General features: G+C 37.5%; 1 protein-coding gene across 1 annotated transcript; it reads right to left on the minus strand.

Moving 5' to 3' along the window:
• Positions 1-835: 835 nt before the first annotated feature.
• LOC143851720 (alanine--tRNA ligase-like) lies at positions 836-20,186 on the minus strand. Its single transcript, XM_077361204.1, has 23 exons — positions 19,925-20,186; positions 18,278-18,516; positions 16,613-16,753; positions 14,734-14,880; positions 14,422-14,574; positions 14,091-14,220; positions 10,485-10,581; positions 9,596-9,716; positions 7,735-7,794; positions 6,980-7,030; positions 6,736-6,831; positions 5,578-5,679; positions 4,385-4,507; positions 3,873-4,013; positions 3,698-3,769; positions 3,522-3,597; positions 3,305-3,447; positions 3,065-3,173; positions 2,789-2,976; positions 1,900-1,989; positions 1,612-1,794; positions 1,333-1,506; positions 836-1,147 (listed from the first exon to the last, which is right to left on the minus strand). The coding sequence occupies exons 1-23, from the start codon at positions 20,178-20,180 to the stop codon at positions 1,076-1,078; spliced, it is 2,964 nt and encodes a 987-aa protein (XP_077217319.1). The 5' UTR covers positions 20,181-20,186; the 3' UTR covers positions 836-1,075.
• Positions 20,187-20,847: the final 661 nt, after the last annotated feature.

Below are 20,847 nucleotides of genomic sequence, written 5' to 3' on the forward strand. Positions count from 1 at the left end.
GACTCTACTAGCAAAAAACCACTGTTTGCTTGGATTTGCTAGTAGTTTGCTGGTATGCCAAGTGGGCAAACTTAAAGCAGTCGAATCGTCCAACGTGATGGCTTGGATTAGTAGGTCCCCAGCAGTGCTTTAACTTTGTTAATGAGATTAGGAACACTAGCAGTGCATGATAGCCATGTGTTTATACTGTTGATTTTTATGCTGGGCAATCTCTGACCAAAATTTGCATTTTCTGGACAATCCGAACATCTATTCAATAGATTCTTGGCCTATGAAAAGTGCAACAATTCCCTGCATATTTCTTTTGTATTGGTTTGCACCTTCTTGATCAAACAGTTTAGATTGATTTTCCAATAAGAAAAAAAATTGGGGACATAGGCTATTGAAGGGGGAGGGCAACCTGTGGAAAGTCCACAACAACAATCAGTCCGTATACATGAATGATACGGTACGAACATAATGTCCATTTTTCTGCAAGAGGATAGCTTTCAAGAATTGTTATCCCCCCCTGTTTGCCGCGGATCCTGGGTCAAAGAGAAGGAGGGCGGAACCACTACCATACCGAACAGCCCCAAAATGAGGACACAAATATTGGGGCATTTTCAAAAATAAAAATCCAGCCCCTTTTTTGCATTTTAGTTAATGATTTCTCTATCTCACAATATTCTACATATCACATTATCCATTTCTGGGGAAAAAACAATAACATTTAAAAATAATTGAACTGAGCTATCATTTCTCAGTTCTTAATGGGTGTCCTGAATTTCATTTTCAGAGATTAAGGGATATAACCCTGAAACTATACAATCTGTATGAATGATAAAACTCCATACCAGATCACAACCATCACAGATTTCATTTGATGATATAATTGCATGCTTCTATAATAAAATGATATATAGTTGCCATAACTTAATACATTTTTTCGTGTTTTTTCCTAATTCAAAATCAATTATAACTTTTTTTTGAAACAATAAAATGTATCAGCTCAGCATCCAAGCCAGGAACCGAAGTGTAATAGCCGTATCAACTGAGGTACTCACTATGCTCTTGCCAACAATCGTACCACTTGTTATTATCTCAACTTCATTGACGCAAATCGTGTCGCTATATCAATGGCCTCATTGACACGTGAAGCATCGCTTCCCTGCAAACCCAAATTCACCACGCTTATTAGACATTATCAATGAAGTAACCATATATGTTGACTGACATTTATCCAAGGAATTTAATGTGAATCTATGGCAGCCAAGAGAGAGAGAGAAAGAATAGATAATTAAGATCAAGAGAGATTGAGCTAAGCTGGACAACAATTGTGTTTGAGCTGCTAACCTGGCCTTGAGCGAGAACACCTTTTCCTCCACCCTTTCCGTTGAGAGGCTCGACAGCCGCCGTCAACCATTTTGATGCCACTAACCCATTCTTTTCTGCTTCAGTAGATACCCCAGCACACGCGACAACCTTGTTTGAAGCTTCATCTGTACTGAATAACATTATCGACGTTCCCTGTAAAACCAGGAGAATGAATGAATTTTCTATGTACATGAACAGCCAAGGCTAAATAAAAAATATAGGTAAAATAAGGTTACAGAGAACAGACAAGTAAACAACCTTTTGCTCCAACACTTTGCCAACAGCTTCACGAATGGCAGTAGCATCCAGACCCACATCAACAGTGACAACACAGAAAGCTTTTCCTTCTGAAGCAGCCGACTCTGCAATTTCAGTTGCTGCCTCAGTTGCTTTCCGAATATTTTCTTGGGAAATTTCCTTTTGTGCCTTCCTAACTTCAGCCTGATAAAATAAAGGTCAATCATTTTTATGAATTTAATTTTCAATATAAATTATCACTACAACTAGTTAACAGAAACTGGTGGTTTCGCCAAGCTATATACATACATCCAATTGGGAAATCCTTGTTCTGAGATCTGCTTTCAATGGTGCTGGAATAGCGGCCGCATCAACCCGACTTTTCAGAGAAGCTACTATCTGGCAGGGAAATTAAAAAAAGAAAAGCAGTCTTCATTTTTTTTCCCAGAAAGCAACATAAAAGGCCAGTGCTAAAACAACAGAAGCATATCTGCATGCTTCAAAATTGAGTACAGAGAGAACCACAACTACAGCTAGACATACATCAATTGCATCGATGGGCGACATTTCAACCAGCAAGAATTCCAAGATTGTAGATGTTCACAATGTCAATCAATGTTCTCATTGCAGGGCTCTGTTTGTAAGTTCAAATGCATATGCGCAGATACAAACAAGTATGTATTTCCCATCTTTGTGCTTGTGAATTGAAGTGGTTTTGAATGCCATGGGTCCTAATTGATTTTTATGTCTACCTGTACGTGAACCATATGCTAGCAAAAAATGGTGGTGAAACAAATGGTTTGCATATGGCACAAAAATGCATCTACAAATGCACATGAGTGCACATTGGTGAGGCAGATACACATGCATGCATGTGCATGGAAATACACTGGGTATGCTTGTACAAATGCCAGATTCTCGTAAATGCGTGTATGTAGATAAGACATCTAGTGGGAGTATGAACAATAAAAGCTTCATGGATCCCACATTTTTTCAGAGAACTCTATAAATTACATTATTGACCTGGCAAGCAAACTATTCTGAAAAGCTCAGGATGACCACAAGTAACTGAAGTTGACAACAATCATGTCCGTCGTACGAACAGTATGCAGGTAATCAGAGATATATTTACAACTTTTTTTGTGATGGGTATAATGTTATTTTTTCTGGACAGAAAAAGAGCCGTCAGAAGGTGTACCTGTGGCAGTGTACTCCTTTCTGCAGTGTATGCGTCACTTATTTCCTTAGCAAGAGCATGTGCCAATTCCATTGCCTTAAAAGCACTGTCAGTAGTCACAGCAGTAATTCTTCTGATGCCCTTAGCAATTCCCTCCTCGGATAAAAGAGCAAATGCTTTAGCTTCTCTTGTATTTGATATATGGGTCCCTGGATATATTGACAGAATCATCTTTCAATTATATTAACAAGTGATTTTAGGAAAGGAACACGGAAAGAGCTCTACAATGACATTAACCTCCACATAGTTCGGTTGAAATTGATAACCATTCACTGTTGTCTGGACTAGCCAGGAGGTCCTCAACTTTTCGACCAATCGCCACAACTCTGACTGGGTCAGGATAGACCTAAAGCCCACATGAATAAATAAATGAATGTAAATCTCATGATAAAAAAAAAAAAAAAAAACAGGTTAAAAATCAATGATCGTAAGTAGAAGCGAGTCAGATGATTCCGATGTGAGGCAAAAACAGCTTACTTCCCCAAAGACAGCTCGCAGTCCAACTATACGTTTGGCATCAGCAAGGGTTGCCTCACTTGCAAATACATCTAATTCATCCCTAATCTGCTTGTTCACAATTGACTCAATTTCTCTCAAATCATTAGGATGAATAGGCTTCCCTGTTCAAATTTGCATCAATTTCAAAAAAGGATTTTCATTGACTTGAATGAAGTGAATAAGAGAGTATTATTACCATGGGAGAAATCAAATCGTAATTTTTCAGGAAGTACAATAGAGCCCTTCTGATCAACATGATCACCAAGCACTGTCTGCACTCGTGTTACAGCATAAAAGAGAGAAATGAGGGCAGAGACATATTAAAGGTAAGATATATAATGAGCTTATAATTAAAGCATTTGCATGCATTACCCTGAGAGCATAGTTTAGCATATGAGTACAGGTATGGTTAGGGGCAATGAGAGTTCGCCTGCCATAGTCAACCTGTAAATGTCATCGAGAATCGGATAAAGTCATACGAGAGCATCCAACAGAATAAAGAAGAGGATAAAAGAAATATAGAATAGGATAAAAGATTGTGCCCTACCTTGCAGATTACTTTGTCACCAACAGAGAATGTGCTGGTCCCCCCAGCAGAACCAATGTGAAGGACATACCCACCGAAAACTTGAACGTTATTAACTTGAAATGATCCAGATGAACCCTCCAGAGATCCAGTATCATAGATCTGCAACCAAGTGAAACTTAGTCAAACAAAAGAACATTGTGGCTTCTTTCTTTTTTCTTTTAGGCAATACATTATGGCTTCTTCCTGTTCAGACATGGTTCATTAGTTCATCTGAAAGTGAAACACACAGCAGTAGCAAATAACAATCCGTCAAACATCAAGTGTCCATGGTAAAAGAGTTGACCACAATTTTATCGATTGCTTACTGCTTTACAGGATTATAAAAAACTTCACTACCCATTTTAGGGTTTCACACATTTAAAAGTAATAGCATTGCATGATGGACTTTTTGTAAACTTTTTTCGGTTGAATACTTGACTCTATATAAGCTCATCAATTAACAAAGTTGGCCACAAGCCAAGAAACAGTACCTGACCACCCTGTTCAGCGTAGAAACTTGTACTTTCCAAAACAATACCAACTTCATCACCAGCAGAGGCACCTTCTAAAAATTCAGCTCCAGTGTAGATAGCTTTTATAGAACTCTCATGATCCTGGCACGTATGGAAGATTCACAGAAGATAATTAACAAATATTAAACAATCACAAGTAGAATAGAATAATCCAAATCAAAGCAAAACATTTTCTCAAACAGAAGCAACTGTTGGAATGAAAAAGTTCCTTCTAAATAATAAACATAGTGGAGTTTAAAAAGAAAAGAAAACTACTGGAAGCTCGGAGGTTGGATGTTTGAATATCTCCACCGATTTAGTACTTTCCAATAGGGCATCAAAACAACCATAGTAATGCAAAAAATAAATAAATATATATATATATATATATATATATATAGAGAGAGAGAGAGAGAGAGAGAGAGAGAGAGAGCGGGAGAGAGAGAAATGATTGTGCGGTCGACCGCACCAAGCTTAGGTGCGGTCGAGGGCCCCAAACTCATGCGGGCCCACTTTGTTAAGACGACCCAAAGCATTCATTTGAAAGGCCCTTACATAGATGGGATATGTACAAAAAATCAGCTCCTTCGGATCATCCTAACCCATCCATTTGTGGAGGTCAAAATGGACAGACACCGTTTGCCACAAATCTGCCCATTTTTGCCCTTCATTTTTGGAGGGGTTAGGATGATCCAATGGACCTGATTTTTTGTACACACCCTATCTATAATGGGGCCTTGCAAATGAATGGTTTTGATCAACACAAAAAATGTGGGACCCATGTGTTTGGGCCCTCGACCGCACCAAAGCTTAGGTGCGGTCGACCGCACAATCTTATTCCTCATATATATATATATATATATATATATATATATATATATATATAGAGAGAGAGAGAGAGAGAGAGAGAGAGAGAGAGAGAAACCTGCAATATTTAGCCATAATTGTATTACAGAAACTAATCCTGATGTATATCCAATTTACAAATGGAGAAATATTTAGTAATGAGAGAGCACAATCTATTGTAACGATATGAATGGAAAATATATACAAATAAGGGAATCCAAAAGGGGGGGAGCTTTTCCAGTTCTCATTGATATTGCAGATTAACTAGTAACTACCAATCCGCAATCTCAACAAAATTCAGCAATGAAGTCCATGAGTCTGCTAACCTGGTACCATATAAATTTGCGGCTATCATCTGTTGGAGCAACTCCCTTCCTGTGCAACTCTGAGGTTGCATCAGCATCCATTGCAATAGTACCACCAACTTGCTGCCAAATATTTAACATAGTGAGAAGCCATTACAGAAAGAGAGCGAAATATAACACATTACAAATAAATGAAACTGTTTTTCAGTATATACATAAAATATAGCATGATAACAAACTATTTGATGATTAAAAATTTATTAGCTGCACAAACTGTGTATGAGAAACTGTGTCTAGGGTGGTACAGTGGAGAGGTCTCGCTAGTAATCTTCTGGTCTATGCTTAAAATGATCCCCAGCTGGGACGGTTCTCCCAATGATCATGATTCCATGATAGAATTTTGCAATTATATTGGCCCCAATCTTGTTTCCCATGGCAAGAAACAACCAACAGAATATTGTGCTATAGCCAGTACCTTCACAGAGTTGACATGGATTCATTTTCTTTTACAAGATCTTGTTGTTACCGCTCATTCATTTACTCTTTACAGTGACAGGACAACAGAATCTCTATTGCTTTGCCTATGAATTCTGTCTTTTATGCACACACTAACAGCACAATTGAAGTGGATTGTCACTTCGTTTGAGAGAGGGTTCTTAAGGATGCAATCTCTCCTATTTATATGAAGCCCGGTGCTCAACTTGTTGATATATTTACAAAATTGTTGTCATGTGGCCGTTAGCATTCTTCCTCATCCAAGCTTTTGATCTGCTCCATGTGATCTAAACTTGCAGGCGTGTTGTTAGAGATATATTACTCCATAATTTTGTTATTGTTATTGTTTTATTACTTGCTGTAAATATAGGACAGTTTAGTCATCTTCATAATATGACTGCACAACAAAGGGTTTTTTATAAACTTTTGCCTTGTCCATTTTTTGTATTAAGATGGCAATTTGACTAAGGGAAAGGGATACATCATTCAAGCAAATTTCCATATATACACATGCAGACGTGTGTACTAACATATGCATGCACATTCCTTGAACCACGAATGTACAGTACTAATTAAACAAACCTCAGTACAGAACAATTATAAAATTAGTTTTGACCAATAGACCATGCAATAATCAGCCTGAAAGATACGGCCAACAAAGAGAACAAATTGAAAAATAGATACCTTGTTACAAGCATTTCTAGATTTTTCTCTGGCTTCGTTCATGGAAATATTGAAACCCTCTATATCAACTGTTAAACCTCTTTCTTCTGCCATTAGCTGATAGGGAAGAATGTAAGTGCACACACACACACACACACACACACACACACACACACACACACACACACACACACACAAATGAAGCCCTCACCAGCCTCGAAGGGGAGAAAGTGTAAGAGGTAAAATCATATTGTGTTCAATATACCTGAGTCAAATCGATGGGAAAGCCGTAAGTGTCCCATAAAACAAATGCATCCTGCAACCATGGGAAGCAAACAAGAAGATAAGCAAAAACTGAGATATAGCCAAGGATCAATAAATCAGACACTCAAAATTTCTATCCAAAAAAAAAAAACCCGAGGGCTGAGAGTATGTTCCGAAAAATTAATTATGAGAATAAAGGAGACATCCAGTTGTGATAATAAAATAATATAAAGTTATACCTACAAAGAGAAAGCACATAAAATATTCAGTTGACCCGTGAGGGTTAGGATCATCCTATGGAAATGATTTTCGGGGCACCCCCTATTAACTTTGTGGTGATCCAAATGGACGGATCACCCTATGGTACGGACACACAACATATAAAATCTCGTATATATAATATGCATGAAAATTTTAAAAATATAAATATAAAATAAAATGAAATTGAGGAAAACACTAGTAGTTAATACAGTAAGTTGAGGATTCAAACTTGGGATTTAAAGATTGACATAGGGTTCAATTGTTGAAGAAAGATAAATACGGAGATCCATATGTATCCACATTTCAACCTCCATAAACATCCCAAGAAAAGAGCAAACATAAAACCTGAAGCCTACTTAAGATTCTCCATGCAACATACTTTGTGAAATATAAAGAAAAAAGTGGAGTGCAGAAACAGAGTTTACAAATATCGGCATATGAAATATTAGTTATAACTTATAAATGATTAAGCATAAATAAATAGAATGAACTTGCCTGTCCATTAAATATGTTCCCTTGAACTTCTTGACTGGCCTTCTTAAACTTTTCAATTCCCTAGAGACAGGTCAATGGCATGTCAAGTTTCTTTAATTAAAAAATAGAACCAAATAAGAAATAGTGGTAATTCTTCCATAGAAAATCAGATCATTTCACACTAGGCAAGTATTCATGCCCCAGTTTCCATGATTGTCATGGGTACTAATGCCCTCTTAAATAACTAAACTTCATACAAAAATTTCATTTGAATAACTCTACCACCAATAGTAGATGGAACACGCAACTCTTTTTTTATTCAATATGTATAGGATGACTAGTTCCCTGCATCCCAATCTAGCACGAAGAGGCATGGAATTGACTCTAATAACATGTAACGATACATTAACAGAATGTATTTAAAAACATGAGACATTGCTAAAGCTGGTTAGAAATGCAAATAAAGTGCAAGTTTTCTAGCAGGTGGAAAGGATACGCACTAGTACGTATTGAAGAGCAGCCCAGTTTTCCTCATAAACTTTCCTTGCACAGTTCAAGTTTAAGAAGATCAAGATGTAACATTTATATTCTGAAACTATGGATATTGCACTGAACTGGGCATTGCTATCTTTTTTATAATAAACAGTAAAAGTTGATGAATGCAACATTTTCATGTATATGGGTAAAAGTAAAACAAACATGTAAAGGCAACCTTGATGTGGACCCCATTATTGGAAAAGGTGTGAGGCCTAAGATGTATACCACAAGGTCAGTCATAAGAAAAAACTTGTGAGGCATAGGGTATTGCTCGTGAGGTGTATGCCTCATCTGGAAAGGCACTTGTGAGGCACAAACCGCAAGAGGTGTAAGCCTCTTGATCAGAACCCCTAAACACTCTCTCTCTCTCTCTCTCTCTCTCTCTCTCTCTCTCTCTCTCTCTCTCTCTCTCTCTCGCCCCTTTAAGCACTAACAAGCGGTAGAGTTAAGTGGGTTAGAACAAAGGGAAAAGGCCAGTTTGGGGATAGTAATGCAGAAATAGGAGAGATTATAGGATAACTAGTTTCGCTATTAAAACCGGAATGGCAATTCGGTGCAATCCTGTTTCCCACTTATTCCTGAAAATAGGCGAAATGCAACTCCGGGTCAGAACTCCCATTTTCGCAGGAGTAGGGAACCAGGTTTCCACATGATCCCGATTCTCGCTTGCCTATCTACAAACAAGCAGACCCAAAATCTTTTTGTTTATTCAACCCCATTTGAGAACTTTCTCCAGTTTGACCTTTCAAAAGCTCATGTTGCATCCAAGCTTTTCATGATTTTCTCTTACACTGCCCAACAAAATCAAAAAGGTGCAAACTGCAACGAATCTCTCTAATCGAGGTAGGGCTATTAGATGCACTTGTGTTAGCAAACAATCATATCAAGTTAACGTGACCACAAAACCATTTGTTGGAACTTATTCTTCTCATGACATGATACAACATATTCCAGGGAAGCTTTCCCACAGTGAAAATGTAGGCGATTGTATCAAAGCATGCTGTCCTATGATCAAATATATGCAATTAATGCCATCATGAAACCTTGCTTAAAACTTGTTATTTTAATCTCGCAATACCTTCCAGAATCAGTCCATGGGTTACACCCCTATGTTTAATACACACATACACACACACACACACACACACACACACACACACACTAGTGTGTAGAAACTCTTCTCTCTCTCTCTCTCTCCCTCTCTCTCTCTCTCTCCCTCTCTCTCTCTCTCTCTCTCTCTCTCTCTATATATATATATATATATATATATATATATATATATATAAGAAACATGCACTTTAAGATCTTCAACACTACCTTAATCAATTGTTAAAAAAAAAACTACCTTAATCAATGTCCTCCCAAAAGTCATTTCTTCCTCTGCAATAATGTTTTTGATATTCATTTCGCCTTGCTTTAGTTCTGGAAAGATATCTCCCATCACTTTCACAACAATACTTACAAGCCTGGAAAACATCATTGTCATTAGAGAAAAATTCCATTACAAATGAACATCAATAATAATACACATTAAACCAAACTGTTTATCCATCTTCATGAATTCAGAATTTCAGATAGTATTCAGTGCCAAATAAACAGTGATCTACTATCAGTTAACCGGAGATATTGTATGATACATGGGTGTGTATTTCCATGGATATACATGGGCATAAAAAAGTACAGTGGGGACCTCGTATTTGGATGATCTAGACCATTCATTTTTTATTCCCTCACTCTAGAAAGGCCCTGCCCCAAAAAACTTCTTCGTAGTATGATCATAACCCGGGCCCTCATCCTTGGATGATCTAGAAACCTCCATAGGATGGTCATAACCCCAAAAATATTCTCCATAGGCTGGTCATAAGTTATAACGCTCATATTGGGTGTATAATGAACGGATCGAAAGTTTTTTTTTTTAAAAAAAAAAAACAGATGACGTAGAAACCTCCACAAATTGAAGGGTTAGGAATTTACGATCATCCTATGGAGAAGATTTTTGGGGCGCAGCCTATCTACAGTAGGTACCGAAAAATGAATGGTCTAGATCATCCAAATACAAGGTCCCCGCTGTACCTTTTTATTCCAAGTATTTCCATGGAAATACATGCCACCGATCATACAAAATCTCCAGTTAACAGAGTTGCATGACATGTGAAGCCAGGATCAAGGAGAAGTAACAAAGATATCCAATACTCGTGGATTTCTGGGTATAGAAGCGCATTCATCACTCTTACCCACTGAAAAAACCTTCTTCAGCCTTGAGGACTTCCCTTCCATAACGAACAGCTCGTCTGAGAATGCGTCTGAGAACATATTCCCGACCCTCGTTGCCTGCATGCAAAAATAAATAAATAAATAAATATCATGAGCTCAGGCCACAAAATAGTTTCAATGAAATAACCGAGCAAGAGATGTTTTAAAATATTTGTAGTTTCATTGCAACTGTCCGTCTGCCCCGTTGAACAGTCAATTTTGCTAATGGAGGAACAGTTCTGTGAACCCCGTGATCAATTTCGTGAAAGGCCGGATCAAGTTCACAATGACAAAAGATCAAGTTCACAATAAAATGAGATTGAGTGCAAGAAACGTCCTGCAAACTTTCTAAAATGGACAGTAGTGTTTTCTGGTAAAGATCCAGTCCATTATTCTCTCAAATGAAGCTCTATGGTTTGCATCCAAAGGATGAGCTATCATTGGCAGGAGATCTTCATAGAGCATGAAAGATCTTTAAAACAAATGGCGTACATATTGGATAGGATGCATCATTCCCAGAATCGATAGGACAGTTCGGAAAAGTTGCAAGTTGTGAACCGTGACTTTGTCCTAAATTGCAAAATTAAATTGGCAAAAGAGTGATTCTGGCATCCTCGCCATTGTTTAAGTTAATCTGACATGTACTGACAGCCTCAATCAGTCCTCAAGGATTTGATATGTCAATCCAGTTAAGTTTCAACTTAAAATTCACATCTATTGTATATATTAAAAGCCATGGACTCATAGGCAATGAGGTATGCATGTCCTAATCACTATACTCATTCTATGAACATGAAAGAGTATCATGATTCATCGCTCTCTCTTACACTTATAAGACCGTTGATCTTGAATGCACAAGCTGACATGAACCTTTCAACCTCTCCAAAACAGGGAAGGAGTTTTGAGTCGCTTTTCCAGACATGGACTACTTGCATGTGAGGAAAAATAAAGTCTGCATGAAGCATATAATATGAATGTACTATTAATTAAACTAAACCCAAGTATAAATACATTGTTTTAATTGGATGTTGTATCATGATCATCCCTACTCACTCTTTAAGAACTGATACTAGTAAAATGTCCCCTTTCCTGCAGGCATAACACTTAAAATGTCCCTTCTTCATGCCTTCACCTTCCTTCTCTTACTTCTTGGTTGCTCCCACTCTGACCCTGCCTACCTGCCCCTTCTTCTCATAGAGATCTTATGTAGGTGATCTTTGTTTTCATTTTTTGAATGATATCTAACAAACCAAATGGTCCATATAGCAGCAAGCAAGGTCAGTCTCCAAAGAAACCTTGTTTTTTTGGGCCATACAGCTCCCAACCAGCCGCCTGTTTAATAGTGCTTCCAAAAGTCCTTCCATTTTTGTGAATGTATTGTATTTGACTTGCAAGTGGGCGCAGATTCTTCCATGCTTTCAGGATGTCTCCAGTTATGCGTTGAACCAATTTTGGAAGGAGGCTTGCATGAGCAAGGAGAGATTGATATCTCGAACCCTAAGTGGAGCCCACCTGACCTAGGCAAAGTGAATCATAACTTTTATGGATCAATCTTAGGCAATCATGGCCCTGCTGGAGTGGGACGGATCCTTTGAAACGACCACGAGGATACCGAGGGGGCGTTCTCGGGTCCAATTGGGATCAAGGATTCCAATGAGGCAGAGGTGATGGTCCTACTTCACGGGATGGGGCTCACTGACAATAAAGACTTGGATCGCTTGATTGTGGAAGGAGATTCCCTGAATGAAGTTAGATGATTGGACCTAAGAAACCCTCACCCCAGGAGTATCACAAATGTCATTGAGGAAATATAGGAGCGCCTGGAGGGTCATGAGATTACATTCCAGCATGTCAGGAGATCGGCTAATAGTGACGCGGATCAACTAGTGCGAGCAGGTGTTGGGAGGACTAAGTTAGGGCTATTTGAATCATCCCACCCTTGATTCCATTACATCTTATTGTATTTATGTTTGGGAGAGGGTGCTGAGTTTGCTTCTTTTGTACTTTGACCACCTCGGTCTTTGGGGTGTCCCGTTCTTGATAAAATTAATCAACAATAAAAAAAATAAAAAAATGCCCTTAAATCATTGTTACTTAAATGCTTCAAAATGGAATCATAATCATGCCCAAAACATATTGGATATTGATAATTTTAGGACCCGATGCCCAGAACCGCCCAATCCAAGCCTTTAAAAGTTCAATAGTATTACTTAAATAAGACTTCATAATACAGCTATTTAACTTACGCATTTGACTAATTATTCAGCTCGCTGTTAAGAAAATCAGTAACTTATGAATCACGAATCAATGAAAATATAGTTCAAAATATAAATATTCCATATTTAACATGATAAACCTATTTAATAAAGAGAATTCATATCTGCACAATATATTTTAACAATGACACTCCTTTCTTCATTCTACATTCTTTTAGTTAGTCGTTAAAGGCTCTTACAAATAAAAAAATGCTATCACCCAAACTCAACTCAACTAAGCCTTTGTCCCAAACTAGTTGAGGTTGGCTAATGAATCCTTTGGAAAATTTTCATGAAGAAGGTGAACGAATCTAGCCGGCTCAAATTGACTAAGTCTAATCCAGACACTAGTTAGGTTCGTCTACATGGATCATTTTCTTCCATTCTCTCATATCCAAGGTCATGTTCTCTGTTATGTTCCAAGCCATCAAGTCAAAAAAAAAAATGCTATCACCCACCGATTAAAAAAAAAATTACTAAGGTAAGTTTTGCCAATATCAAAACAAGGGAGTGCAGATATCATATCCCTTAATAAAATGACTGAAAAATAATAAATTAGCAATATCTGCATACACTTTTGTTAGAGGTTGGCATGTCCAAGCACGAATACCATGTCTTGATTATTGACTGGCTAAGAATTGCCAGTGTTAAGCCCTGGCTTCTTGGAAAGGAATCTGAATGCTGCTTCCATGGGTTTGCCGATTAACCACCTTCAAAGCCAGCTTGGAAAATGTTCCTTTTAGTCGAGCCTTGCGGGGTGGTGATGGTGATGAGCTTCAGAGGGATCAAGGCAACATATGATCTGATGAAGGGAAGGGATTGTAAGGTTACTGTTCTTTTTATTTTTTTAATTCGGACCTAGGATTTCCCGGGTCATCAAGAACGGTTTTTTTGTAAGCAGGACGGGACTACTGGTCCCTAATGCTAATTTACCATTAATGGAATTTGTCGCTTTTCAAAAAAAAAGAAAAAGAATTGCCAGTGTTTAAAAAGCTGTACTAGAAAAGAACTCGACCAAGGTAAAACCAAGATGACTTAGGTGAGTCACTGATTGACGTGGCGAATTTTTTATTTGGCTCAAGCAATTCAAAGGAGTTCATCTACAGAAGTTTTAAAAAAATAGGTACGAAAGCTAAATGGTCCTACATTCCTACAAAATGTTTTTAGGCATTCTAAAAAGGTCATACAGAAACAGCATTTTGAGTATGTAAAGCTTTGGAGTAGGGCCGAGTCGGCTGATCTCCAGTAGAAGAGCATAGAAATGAATCTTGGGAAGGGAATAACAGCGAATAGCTATAGTGACAAAATATTATAAAGGCTATAGATTTCTACCTGGACAAGAACCATCAGCAATCGCAAATGAAAGAGTTCTAATGTGGTCAGCAACAACCCTGTAAGCCATGTCAACTTTGTCTACATCATCTGCTCCAACTTTTGCGGAGTAAGGCCTAGCCCCTGTTGCCTACAACGGAATCAAAAAATATTTTACTGAACCTAAAGTTTGTGAGAAGTAATCTTACTATATCAAGTTAGAACCGATATATAATTCCTTAAAGTGGTCAAATCTTAAATATTATCCTATTTAGATCTGGATTTCCATGACATTGACAAAAGAAAATGTTGTTCAAAGAAACAAAAGAGGAGCACTATATAATTGCCATACTTTTTGGATAGCATCAAATATGGGCGTAAATACATCAGTGTCATAATTGCTCATTTTGTTTTGGAGAATTGAAGTTAAGCGCTCAAAACCCATGCCGGTGTCAACATGTTTTGCAGGTAAAGGTTTTAGGGACCCATCACTTTCCCTATTGAACTGCAGAAGGGGAAACCAAAGCAAACGTTAAAATGACAGTTAAATAACAAACTTTAAGAGGAAAATACAACAGTGGGAAAAAAAAAAGGAGGCCAACAAAGTCACTTCAAAGTATTCATAGAAGTAAATGACATCGGAAACGTGACCTAAAATATTTACCTGAATAAACACAAGGTTCCATATCTCAATGCATGTGGGATCATCATTGTTGACCAAAGATGCGGCATCCCGATTACCTATTCTATCAAAGTGGATTTCAGTACAAGGGCCACATGGACCAGTATCACCCATTTCCCAGAAGTTGTCCTGCTCAGATTTCAAAAGCAAAGATCAATAGGACATATAATGCTCATTAATCAACTCAAGAAAACACATTAGTGCTGGAAGGATAGAAGTTCCAAACAACAAAAAGTAGAACAAATGAAAGAACAATAAAAAAAATATAGATTTTTTATGTGTTCATCTTCATTAAAAACATGTGTGTGTGTTCCAAACAACAAAAAGTGCAACAAATGAAAGAACAATAGAAACAATATAGGTTATATTGTGAGCATCTTCATTCAAAAAGATGTATGTGTGTGTGCACGCATGTGTGTGTGTGTGTGTGTGAGAGAGAGAGAGAGAGAGAGAGAGAGAGCCCAGTCAGCCGGGATATAATTGAAAAAAGATTCTGTTGGTCAGATATAATAAACCTAGTCGGTTGTATGCACGTGTGTGTGGGTAAGAGAGGTGAAAAAGGTTGTTTCCTTCTCAAACATAGACACACACACACATGCGCGAAGAGGTTCTATTAAATTGGTGGGGATGTACACTCTCGTCTTTAATGGCTGTTAATTACATTTTTCAAATAAAGAAAACACGTCTGATTATTCATCAAAAGGTTCCCTACCTAAAAATAAATTTTGATTATTCCCTTTTAAAGAATCTCCTCGGAAGAAGTGCTCCATGGAGAATTCTTTAAAATTTGACTCTTTGTAAAAGGGTCCTCCCGAGAGAGGGATTCCTGAATCGAAGAGATATTGCCTATTTTTACTATATTTTTTGTAAGAGGGGTCTTCGCTAAAAGATTTCCACCCTTTCAAATTCCCCTTCCCTCCCCCCCCCCCTCCCCTTCGCGCGACACACACACACACACACAAACCCCCCACCACAAAAATCTTCTCTGGATCTGTTCAATTCTTTTCACCACACTCATAGGGCACTTGAAGAGAGAGAGAGAGAGAGAGAGAGAGAGAGAGTTGATAACCCCTATTCCGGTGAATTTTCAGACCTGCTATAAACTGCAGAAAATTCACTACAGGTCCCAATAATAGCAAAATATTCAAATCTGTGGATAAGTGTTAAAATAGTCCAAAAGTTCGAACAGTCAAGATTTGCTTGACAGTCCACTGCTCAACACCAAATCCAGCCCTAATCCACCATCAAGAACCCCTACACCTGTGAATTTTCAGACCTGCTATAACCAACAGAAAATCCTCTACAGCTCACATTAATAGAGGTACATTTAAATCTGTGGAGAAATATGAAAATAGTCCTAAACAGATTTGTTTGACAGTCCAAGATTTATCATACAGCCCCTACAATCATATGAATCGTCCAATCTGTCCATATCCCTTTACCAAATTGTTCCCTATTTCCTTACCATAAGACCCATCCAATTATACATTATACTGCCCTTAACATAATAACCTTAATTGACCTAATGTGATAAACTCAATATACTTAGTTGTCTTCCCTAACATGTACTACATCAAGTGGCATGAGGACTGCTGTCTGCCCTAACATGTCCTACATCAAGTGGTATCAGCACTAGAATTGGTTTTCTTTCCTTTTGGATCTGCATCAATTTGGCATCAGAGCTACAATATCTAGTTTTCTTCCCTTTGGGTCCTGCATTAAATAGGAATTTGAAAATTTGCATATAAAAAACAAAGAAGTTCTAACTACCAACGATGCCGGAACCACCATATATATAAATGCATTAGTATGAGTAAATTAATGCCATCTAGAATTGAAAATGTTACCAAGAATTACTTACTTTAGAACCAAAAGGCAGTACACGTCCAGGCGGCAAAAAGGTTAGCCATATGTCCCTAGCGTCATTATCCGCAACAAGGCCGGACTTCTCATCACCACCAAAATAGGTGACATAAATTCGATCAGTAGGTAATTTGTATACCTGCAGAAGAATGAGAATAAATTCAAACAGGAACTAGCAGTTAATGAAATAAACAAACAAGAACCGTTCAAGAGAGCACAAATATAAGTGGCAACTACAAGAATAGAGAAATCAAATTTCAAGCAGTATCATTCATAAAATCAGGTATCAGCAATTTTTTAACAACTTGTACTGTCAGCAAATCAACATAATGAATGTACGCTTCTTTCATAAAATCACTAAGATGCATTGATTCTCTGCAACTTCAATTGAAAATCAAATATTTGTTGTTGACAAAAAGCACATTCAATAGGCAGACATAATATAAATTTTAAGCACACAAAAAACGGCAAGCCACATACCCAAAAACGTGGGTACTGCTTACTATAACTATACAACGTCCATTAAATTAATTTAATGAATTGGTTACATAGGGATAAAAAGACACTTTGAGTCTCCAATACAAGCAAAGGGCAGTAGGGGTGTTCATTATTCGGTTAAAACCGAATAACCGAACCGAACCGAATTGGTTCGGTCGGTTCGGTTCGGTTTTTTCCGTTTCGGTTCGGTTTCGGTTTTTTTATTTGGCAATTCGGTTATTCGGTTTCGGTTTCGGTTATCTCAAAAAAAAATTCGTTCAACCGAAATAACCGAAATAATGATAAAAATCATTATTTTTTCAAAAAAAAGTGTGATACGGGCACTCCAAAGGATGATCAAAACCGTCCATTTGATTGATCACAACTTAATTAGGTTGTGCTCCAAAAATCATTTCGATTGGATGATCCTAGCCGTCCGATCGAAACCAAGATTTTGCTTTTTTCCCTTTTTTTCCCACTATTCGGTTATTCGGTTTATTCGGTTATAACCGAATAACCGAATTTTTAATCTGTTCAGTTTCGGTTCGGTTTTGAAAATTTTCTGTTCGGTTTCGGTTACCGAAATTTGATAACCGAAATTATTTCGGTTATCAAATTTCGGTTATTTCTGTTCGGTTATAACCGAATAACCACCCCTAAAGGGCAGCACATGAATGAATGATGAACACACCAATGTTATAAAATAAAGAACATCAGATGCCTACAGAAATATGTTCTACAATAGCCGAATTTCACGAGAATAAATAACCCCTTCCATAAATTTCTGATAAAATAGGTACGAAGTGCAAGTATAACCGAGTATGAAAAAACTCAAAAGCTTGAAAAAAAATACTTTGGGTATAGATCCTTCCTATAAAAGAATCTTGAGAAAGAACAAAGTGAAACCATATAGTTAAAAACGGTGGCTTATCATATAAGGGAAATCATAAGATAAAAGCAAGAGAAAAATAGTAGCAGCTCCAGCTTCCAAGTGAAGTGAAAGAACACAAGGCAAAAAAATGTGATCAAGGGGGGAGTACGTCAGATGGAATAATTTCTTAGATGTAGTAACGTATCCCCAAGGGTTGTAGCGAACTGCAAAATAATGCATGCCAGATTTTGTAATAAATATAAATCGCATGCAGTTATGCAACTGAAACAAATAGATACCAGAAAAAGTTTTGACCTGTGTTAGAAGCTCCCATGCCCATCCGATGGCTTCCTTCTTGAAATAATCTCCGAACGACCAGTTCCCAAGCATTTCAAAGAAGGTATGATGGTATGTGTCCTTCCCTACATCGTCAAGATCATTATGCTTCCCACCAGCGCGGATGCATTTTTGGGTATTGCAGGCACGTGTGAGTTTACTCAAGGTAGTGTTTGGATCAACAGTCCCTAAAAATATTGGCTTGAACTGGTTCATTCCTGAGAAAGCAGTACATATCAGATGGGATGTTTTGGCTACATAATGATGTAACTTGGTAAAAAAAATAGAAAGTACAATGTGCATTCATAGAAGAGAAAGTTGATTTTCTGCATTTTTGTATATAAAAGCTCATCCCGCCAATTGAATCATACAAATCCATATATAGCATAAATAACAAAACTATAAAGTTGGTTCGCCCTATACAACCAAATCCACACTCGCTGAATAACGTAACTATAAAATTCCAATTTCAACCGATATCTGCATTCATAGAGAACCCAACAAACTACAAGGCAGTCAAAATGGAAGGAAATAAAGGACATGGAATAAATAACAGAACAGAAGATAAAGAAGAAAACCCCTCATCCAATTTCATTTAATAATAGAAAAGAGAAAAAAGACTGACAACAAAGAATAGGATTATCAACAGACCTGGATGGTCCGATGGATCCAAATGATCCGAACATAATGGGTGGAACATGATTAAAAGTTGCAAAAGTTGTGGGTCCATTGAAACCCATATTTAGTCGTCCATCAGAGTGTCCGGGTCCAAACTAATATTGTCAAAGTACAAAAATACCCTTCAGATTTTGGTATCTTTAGGCTAAACATAAGGGTCATTTTTAGTATATCCTCCCTCCCTCCTTGAGCAGTGCCATAAAACCCAGATAAACTCGGCTTTTTCACTGAATCGCTAGTTCACCAGACAGCGTTGCATTGCATAAGCAGGATCTGAGGATCAGACTTAGAAGGATTCAAATGGATCGTGACACAGACATAGGTGGATCCAATCAGAATTGGGTCCGTGAAAGCCCTACAAGAACTCATTCAGTTCAATAAAAACTCACATGAAACTGAACAACTAGATGAGGCCCATTCCAGTTTCAGCTGTCAGATGAAAGCCCTACAAAAACTCACATGAGCATTTGAATTTATAATCTATCTTTCAGGAAAAAAAAAACCTCGCATGAATCAGAACAACTAGATGAGGCCCATTCCAGTTTCAGCTGTCGTTTAAATATTTGCGACATTAAAACCATCACAGGGAATAGAATTTTTTTCTACATTTTTGTATATGAAATCGCAATCCACACATTGACTCATATGAACCCATATACAGGCAGGGCACAGAATCGAGTATAATGAATAACATAAATATAAAATTACAATTTTTTTAATAACATAAATATATATATATATATATATATATATATAAGCTAAGAACTCATTCAATTCAATCAAAACCCACATGAACTGCTAATAAAGAGACGAGACCCATGCCATTCAAGACATAGAGAGAGACCCATTGAGACCCATTCCAGATTCAACTGAATTCTACTGTTTGACAGAACCCAAGAGTTGAAAGGGGGATAAAACAAAACGGAAACAAGAGAGAATAGGAGATACCAGCATTAGCAAAGAGAAGGGTTGGATCATTGACGGGTACGACAGGGCTAGAGATCCAGTTAACGTGGCCCTTTGCCTCGAAGAAACTGATGAAGGTATCCCTCACCCTGTTTGCAGGCCAATCTATCTGAGGCTCGATACCACCCATGACAGTCGAACTGCTACAAACCCTAATCCTAACCCTAGTCTTCCAAGACGATGGAATGGACGAGAAAACAGAGACCAGCGGAATTTTAATTATCTTACAGCATCTCATTTCACGACAGTTTGAAAAGAAAGGGAGAAGATACTATAATAAGAACCTATATGAGACGACATAGACTCACTGTGATTGGACAAGTCAAATGTTAAACAATATTGGCCTCTTGTAGCCAGAGAAGAAATAAATAAATAAATAAAATGATGAAAAGATCCTAACCATCCGATCTGAGAACTTTGGTTGTTTAATTCCAATTTTTTGTATCGACACAAGAAATAAATAAAATAGAGCCACCACTTAAAAGATGTAACGTATTTAGTAGCTAAAGAAATTTACATCTGAATTTTAAGACCAGTTATAATAAAAAAAACTTAGGTATTCTAAAATACCCTTCTTTTACCATTCAAAAACTTTCTACTGTGCAATTTCTGTGCTATAACTTCACTACTAGGAAAGTCAATTATGTGAGTAATAAATTGGGAAATTTTATCAGCACTACTGTATTTTGATGAGGGCACTCCTCACTTTATTAAAAGTACGGTATGGCACGCACCGTAGGATGATCCAAACCGTCCATTAGATGGGCCACAGCCCAAAAATCATTTCTGATCCTAACCCTCCGATCTGAATGTTAGAGGGTTGATCCTAACCCTCCGATCTATAGGGGGTTAGGATCAACCTATGGAAATGATTTTTGGGGCATCACCTATTACAATAGGTGATT

The sequence above is a fragment of the Tasmannia lanceolata genome, unplaced genomic scaffold, assembly GCF_043159265.1.
Source record: "Tasmannia lanceolata isolate RefF3 unplaced genomic scaffold, GAP_Taslan_0.1 ptg000018l, whole genome shotgun sequence".
Lineage (NCBI taxonomy): Eukaryota > Viridiplantae > Streptophyta > Magnoliopsida > Canellales > Winteraceae > Tasmannia > Tasmannia lanceolata.